At 33.5% G+C, this 8,066-nt stretch overlaps 1 protein-coding gene and 1 pseudogene across 1 annotated transcript; both read right to left on the bottom strand.

Moving 5' to 3' along the window:
- Positions 1-2,005: 2,005 nt before the first annotated feature.
- On the bottom strand, positions 2,006-3,407 carry LOC141701274 (receptor-like cytosolic serine/threonine-protein kinase RBK2; annotated as a pseudogene).
- A 1,601-nt stretch (positions 3,408-5,008) lies between these two features.
- Positions 5,009-7,034, bottom strand: LOC141701273 (histidine-containing phosphotransfer protein 1-like). Its single transcript, XM_074504958.1, has 5 exons — positions 7,006-7,034; positions 6,884-6,949; positions 6,577-6,648; positions 5,771-5,843; positions 5,009-5,237 (listed from the first exon to the last, which is right to left on the bottom strand). The coding sequence occupies exons 1-5, from the start codon at positions 7,032-7,034 to the stop codon at positions 5,187-5,189; spliced, it is 291 nt and encodes a 96-aa protein (XP_074361059.1). The 3' UTR covers positions 5,009-5,186.
- Positions 7,035-8,066: the final 1,032 nt, after the last annotated feature.

Below are 8,066 nucleotides of genomic sequence, written 5' to 3'. Positions count from 1 at the left end.
CATGTGACATAAAAGAAATTTCAGACATTGAACTCTATCTGGATGAGCTGGAGGATGTAAGAGGAATAGCTGCTTACAGACAGCTACCAGAGAGATTAGTGTTCAGATACAAAGGAGCTGGGGAAAGAACATGGCCTCTCCACAGGATTCTGAATGAAGGCTACTCTACCTTGATTAGAGTCTTTTCAGCTATACAAAAGGATTCTGGCTTTACCAGAACTGCCAAGACTGAAATTCTCAACAAGATTGCCAATATAAGGAAAACTTGGAGGGAGCCCAATGCTTTACCCAGGACTTTACTCATTCAAGAAAGGGGAATTACAATTCACAAATCACCTCATTGGTTGATGGAATTTAGAGATGATAAAGGAGTCAGAAGATTTTTCAGACTTGAAGACCAACTCAAGATTGCCAGCAATGAAACTCTCAAGGAAATGCAATCTAAGTTGGATATCAGTGTTGAAGATGAAGCTGAATTCTTCAGACAACTCCAACTCCAAATTGAGGAAAATGACAAAGGGCTAGGAAAGAAAACCAGGGAACAAATAAGAAAAAGATGATTTGCTCAGGCTAAAGAAGTATCCTTGGAAATACTGTAAATCTTCAATTTCCTCCTAGTACATACATTTTTGCAGCATTTTCAAATTTCTACTTAGTTTCAATTCATATATCTGTTAAGTGTTTTGTTATCATCAAGTTAACCCTGAATTTATGCCTACAATTCTTATAGACATAAATAGGGGGAGATTGTTAGGAATATATGTGCATTGGTTTGATGATATGTTTAACAAAACACTTAAGTAGAAATTCAGTGTCTGTAGCCTCAACGGATAAGACCACTTTGGCTATCCGTTGATGGTGTAGCTTTACTTAGAAATAAGTCTAGTGTTGTAGCATATTTCAGTCTCTGTATTTAAGATGTAATTCTTAGAAGTTGAGAGAAACTATGAGTCATGTTGACTACTAGAAGATATGCAGATAGGAAGGCCAATTGTAAATATTTCATGCCTTGTAATTTTGTATAAATGAAGTGGTATCAACGGATGACTTAAAGACCTTCAACGGATGAGAAGCTAAGCTTCAACGGATGTCTCTAAAGCTTCAACGGATAACATCCTTCAACGGATGAGTGCATCAACGGATGAAAGCTTCAACGGATGTTCTGTTGATTAACCGTTGATAAATGGTAGTTGTACCTACAAACAGAGGCACGTGGGTGAACAGAGATAACTGAAATGTGGCAGCCTAATTTCAGGAACATCAGAAAAAGCAGCCGTTCTACTCTAGTATAAAGAGACATTAAGTCAACAAAGTACTGGAGTGAACTGGAGAAGAAACAAGTGGAGATCTTACTTTATTATTTTATTATATCCTTGTCTTCACTTGTAAACTTGGTAATATATAAACCAAGTAGTAGCTAGTAATTAGATGAGAATTTTTCCAGAGCTGTTTAGAAAAATCTTGAGAGAAAAATTATCTAGTTTGTACTAGGATGCAGCTGTGATCAAATTCTTAGATCACAGAATTTCTGAAATACCATCTCTGGTGGAACAACAAATCCACCAGAAAAGTTTTTAAAGGTTTATTGTGTTCTTTACATTTGTGTTTGAATATATATCTGTCTGTATCAGCTTAAAGCAATTCACACACTTGTTCATCTTGAACACACAGTCTTTATAAACTGCTCAAAACTTGAAAAAGTTTTGAGATTTACATTCAACCCCCCTTCTGTAAATCTCATTGTTAGTTCTCTAGAAATAACACCTCGCGATACAGAGATTTTACAAACTGAACATATTGTCGCTGGAGTTGTTTAAGGGAGTCCATTATCACCTGACTTTTAACTAGTTCAAAGGCTTCGATTTCTAAGCTCTTGCTACTTAATAATTAGTTGCCTGTAATGAACACATTAAGTCTTAATGCCCGCATAATTAATAAATATTTATATATATTCATTAGTAAGAGAACTTGAAAAAGGTGAAGATGAGAACGGATTAAAACATACCCACATCACAAGGCTTTGTTGTGAGTAATCCAAAGCTCGACGTCCACTAATGAGTTCCAATAGCAGTACACCAAATGCGAAAACATCAGTTTTCTCATCTACTATGCCATGCATCAAGAACTCAGGAGCAAGATAGCTGCCAAATTATGAATTTATAATTATATGAATAAGTAATGAAACCTACATCCACTGATGTACCACTCTAAATGAATAAGCAGGCTCTAGAAAAGAAGACAGATAAACGAACCCAAATGTGCCCTCAAATGTTGACACGGTGTGGTGAGTCCAGTGCTCTGGAAGCCATTTGGCAAGCCCAAAATCACTAATCTGTATAAAACAGTGAAACTATAATGGAAAATCTGATCAAACCCAAGTAAAAAAGTTGAATTCGTGTTATACAAAAAGGAAAAAAAAACATTTCAGGATATGCCGTTTTACCAACTATATATTGATAAAAACTGAACTCGAAAGGCCACCGAGATTAAATGTGAAGGTACCTGAGGTTCAAAGTCCTTTGTAAGCAATATATTTGCAGCCTTGATATCTCTGTGGATAATTCTTCTTTGACCACCTTCGTGAAGATAAAAAAGACCTTCAGCTGTTCCCCTGACAACCTTATACCTAATACCCCATTCTAATATTCTATTTTAAGCTGTAAACTATTCCTGATGTTAAATGTCAACAGACAAAACCACATTTGCACTTTGCAAAGTTCAATTGAAACGTGAACTCTAAAAGACCAAAGATAAGTTCTACCAATCCAGCATCAGGAGATAGCTCCAAAACAAGGTGCACGACTCAGTCGACCCTATAACCAATCAACTTGGCAGCGTGGGGATGGTTGACATGGCCCTGCTAGGAAGTCTCCTATCCAATCCTGAGGAGACCCTTTAGTCAGTTTCTTATTGCAACAAACTGGCCATCTCGCAAACATCCTTTATAAACTTCAGCCTGACCTCCCTTTCCAGTCAGGTTTTCTATAGCCCAAAAATCAGGTTAAGTTAAAAAATTTCAGCATATCATGCACTGTCACTATCTCAACTGACAAGAAAATTTTGACTCTGGGGGAAAATTGTTGGTAGCAGATTGAAGTTGCGAGAGGGTAATATTCTTCCAATGAGGCTTAAAATAGTTCAAATCTGATTCAGTGGGGGGACTTGCTAGCATGTTTTTTCATGCTACTGCTAAATCTTCTAGAAAGATTAAGAGGATGCAGGGTGCCTATGTGTCTCTTTGACTTAGTTTTGATTAATTGCACAATACCGGCCCATCGAGAAGGGGTTTTTGAGAAGTATTGATATTCAAATTCTGAAGTGCTCTCTTTCGTAGAGACACTGTCGGAATCTGAGAAGTCCTCAAGTACCCCTGTTGGTGAGTATACATCTTCTTTTTCTTTATCCATACCTCAAAACTAAATTAACAACAATTAATAGTGACATTTTCGAGGATAACAATTATGAGAACTGTCAAATGCACTAAACAAAAGTTAAAATTCAGCTTAAAGAGTAAAAGTAACAGCATACACAACCAGGTGCAAGTGCAACACAGCTTCCACTTCTAACATAACAATTGATACCTTAAATATTAACCTTAACATAAGAATTGACTAAATCTCAAGAAAAAAATGAAACAAACACACATATCTATAGAAAAAAATAAAATTATCACTTGAATTTTACTTCATTACTATTTATAATGGTCAAAATGCATATGCCTCTATCGAGTCTCGAACCCTTCTCGACCTCTTAATCAGGTAACACTGCAACTGCCTCAAGAGAAATTAAATAAGAACTCCTAAAAACAATGGTGTTCAGAAATTTCCCAACAGATGTTGTAATTAATCAAAAACCATATACCAAAAACACCAAAACACACCAAGAACATACCCAAAATAAAATAGGAACAACTCTCACGAAGAGGAGATTTAATTAACCAAACAAATAATCTAATAAGACAGAAATTCTTGTACAGGGAAAAAGATAATTGAAAAATAAGAGCAAAATAAAGGAAAAGAACATATTTGGGGATTTACATCGTTGAAGACCGATGAAAGCCCTGACAGCTGAGCATTAAAACATTGAATACAAAACTGTAACGAATAGATGGCATACAACTTATGTAAAATCACCAAGTCGGCAAATAACATAGTAAAGGGAAATATGCCATTAGCTTTATCAGAACACCCTATGCATGAAAACTTGAGTAGGAAGTATGACACCTAACATTCACAACTACAAACTCCTAGTCTGATAAGTCGATAATTTCATATGTTCTTTTATGTAATTATCTTATGTTCCATGTAATTATCTTATGTTCCCACATCTGTGAAAATATATAACTTTCACGCCCCAAAGATATCCAGAATAATAAACTCAACGTGGATATTATTTTATGAATGCGCTCATAACACATAAGCAATCTGATATAAAAGAATTCAGAAAAGGACTTGAACCTGATCCCAAGAAGAAGAAGAGTTATAATTTTATCGTCGCAATTGGTTCAATTACGAAAAAAAATCGTCATTTTTGTTCAAGTACTAAGTTCATAGATTTATTCATATTACTTGTAAATAGGTTTATGTTATCAAGTAAACCTCAACCCGTTACGGAGTTACTGGTATGTTCTTACTTTGACCCAAGTGCTATATAAAGTATCTTCTGTCAAGAAGGCTTGGCAGTGCAACGCAGACCGCCTTTTGCTCCTCCTTCCATTTCCATATATTATGTTTCATGTGAACGTGAACCTATATTTAACATCAACTACTACTTGTGGCTTACTACTAACCAATTTAAGTCATAAATAGAAATATATTTCTAAATTGTGATGACTTGCCGGAATAATAACACAAGGATAATAAGTCTTGCATCAACAAGTTTCATCATTTAGCCCCCAAAATAATTATGTTTTAAACATTACATACATTTATCTTTAATGATCAATTCTAAAGCATACAAAATACTAGATAAATTCCAATTCATCCAAACATGCATAAAACGACCAATATATAGTTTTATTAGAATGACCGAAATACTAAATTACATGAATACTCAGGTAACCAACAACTTAAATCGTTTATCACTCAAACTTATTATTATAATTAAAGATAGACCTGAATCCTTTAATACTCAACACTAAATGTTTAACAAACACTTAGACTATCGTCCCACCAAAGGAAGCTTAATTATCCCAGAATTGGGACCGATCCACCTGCGCCGATGATTTGTTGTTGCAGCTGCACATAACAGAGATAATATATCCTTTAAAAATAGAGTAGCAGAAAGGACAATAACAAAAAAATAAAAAAAAATAGTGAAATCTCTAAATGAAAAAAGCGTTTCAATTGCAATCATACATACATATATATATATATATTGTAAAAAAATTCGAAAGCATTTATTTCATAAGAAATACATTGAGTTGCTATAATGCATTTCTCTTATATACAGAGAACCCTCCAAACCAATAAAATATAAAGCAAGTTACTAACAAGTTCAAATTTACATAATAAGATATTAGTGTGAGCATTAGTCTGACAAGTCTATAACACAGAGCACTACTAAGCATATGTATAATTGCAGGTGTTATAACTCGACATTTCAAAAAATACTGTCATAAATTTCAAAACTTGAATGTCTCGCACTAGTGAGTGACCCATCCGATTAGAATAATGATCTTAAGCTCTCGAAAAGATGAACGAAGATTTTTGCTTAAATCACAAAAAAGGAAACGACGAGGCTTAGCTTGAAATGAAAGAAATGTACTTACACTGCAAACCGTCTCCAGCTTGTTTTTGACAAAAACATACTCTTCTTTCATTTTTGGGAGGCATTGGAGACAACTACAACAAAGACAACTTTGATTCGTTACAATATATCAATAATATTATTAGGCTGCAAATTATTAATGACAACAAAACTGATTAATGACACCAAGGACAACACTTTAGAATAAAATTGTGTACACATTTTTAGCATACTTTTCTCATTAAATATTAGGATGACAACCACCACTGCATGCAAATATCTCACAAGTTTTCATGCAAATGTTATTTCCTTTTTATGAAGAGGCGGAAGGGATCCAAACCTGAACAAAGACTATGATGTACCACTGAGAATCTAAAAACCAAATTAATAACCAAATATTTATGTGTACACCGAGTACTCTAACTAAGTAATTTATATTTGGGAAGCATGTCAATTTTCATGAATTGAGCACATCCACATCTATTTTAGCTAAACAAATCTTGATGTACGGACATTCAACGAATCAATTTCTTTTTACTAAATTGGCTGGATTTATGACATTCTTTAAGACTTCCATTATAGAAAAGCAATAATAATCTAATCATGCCTAAGAAAAATATAGGAACTCTGTCGATTATAGCGAGGGTGAGTTCCTACCCTCCAACTAATGTGCATAACGTCAAACTTGTGCAAATTTACTGTATCAACCTTATTTTACTCTATGAAATTGATACACAAGCGAGTTGTTAATATTAACATTGGAACATATTTAATTGAAAATTTTGAATTTTGTTATTATAGTAAAAGTAGGAGAAAAGTAAAACTCACGCTTCATAGTTCTGAGTACTGTAATGATCTTCAAAGGCAAGGCATAGAGTTGTCACCTTTTTAGCACCAATGCTGTTAATCAGGAAAGAAATATGATTAGTCAGATGTATTCTTAAATAATATTAGCTTATAAAGTTGGTTAGTAATAGACACCTTCACATTTACACAAATTATTCTATGAAAAGTGCTTTTAATGATAAAAGAACCTATCTAAATATCTACTCAACCATATTTGAATCTTAGTTGCATTATGTTAAATAAAAATTATGTTATATATTATCACTAGAATAAATAAATAGGGGATGACCTCGTGCTTGAACCCTTCAACCTGTGGACAGCATCATTGAGTTCCCGATTGACATTTTTATGCTCACTGTTAAATTAAATAAACTACTTTTAAACCTAAAATAAATAAATTAAAAAATAGACATAAACAAATAACAGAAAGAAACTGACATTGCAATTTCTAGCTTGTGTGACACACTCTCCCACACATTATCAAAACCATTCGCAAGAACTGAAAGAAATTGCGGATCATCACTCAGCTTTTGCATGTCAAAAAATTGGCGATCCACAGTTTTCTGTAAACAAATCAAGAAACAACAATCGACCATTCAGAATCCAAAATGGTATAAAAATCAAGTAAAATTCACAGCATCCAGCATCAAAGATTAGTCAGATCAACATTTTTAGGGTGAAATTAAATATTTATAGAAAGAAATTCTTCAAAATGAGAGAATTATAAAACCAACTGACCTCGCGATACAGAGATTTTACAAACTGAACATAGTGTCGCTGGAGTTGTTTAAGAGAATCCATTGTCACCTGACTTTTAACTAGTTCAAAGGCTTCGAATTCTAAGCTCTTGCTACTTAATAATTAGTTGCTTTTGAGCAGGAAAATGACTCACGTACAGCTCTAAACTCAAATGTAGCATGTATATGCACTAATTATATTTTAACATCTTATGTTACTCATAATAAATGCTTCAGTTTTAGCATGTAGAATTTGCTAAATATAGTACTCCTAAAATAAGTAGTTAGTAGGTTTGGTGAAATATAATTAAATGTATGCCAATATAGTTAGCTAGCTGACAAACTAATGGTGTAAACAAGTCAGGATTAACATCATTCTATTGGGCCCATCCAAATGATGGTCTCTCCTCCTTGTGGTATCTTCTCCATCATTTCATATGTATTGAAGATATAAGCTTAGGAGTAGAAGAATTGACATAATTTTTTTTCCATGTAAAATACAATGGCAGGAAGTAATGATAGTGTTTTGTAGCCTAAAGTATCTAACTCAGTAACATAGAAAACATTTTGTTATAATTTAATCAAAATTTAAGACAAAGTCAATTTCAAATTATTCATATTTGATGTGGTAACGTAGCTGGCACCATAACTAGTCTTATATAAAATCACCACAAACCAACATTCCAAATCACCTATAAAACCGTCATGTAAATATGCTATATAAAATCATTTTAT

Source organism: Apium graveolens, unplaced genomic scaffold (genome assembly GCF_009905375.1).
Source record: "Apium graveolens cultivar Ventura unplaced genomic scaffold, ASM990537v1 ctg3683, whole genome shotgun sequence".
Lineage (NCBI taxonomy): Eukaryota > Viridiplantae > Streptophyta > Magnoliopsida > Apiales > Apiaceae > Apium > Apium graveolens.
This window is presented reverse-complemented; position numbering and strand designations above follow the sequence as displayed.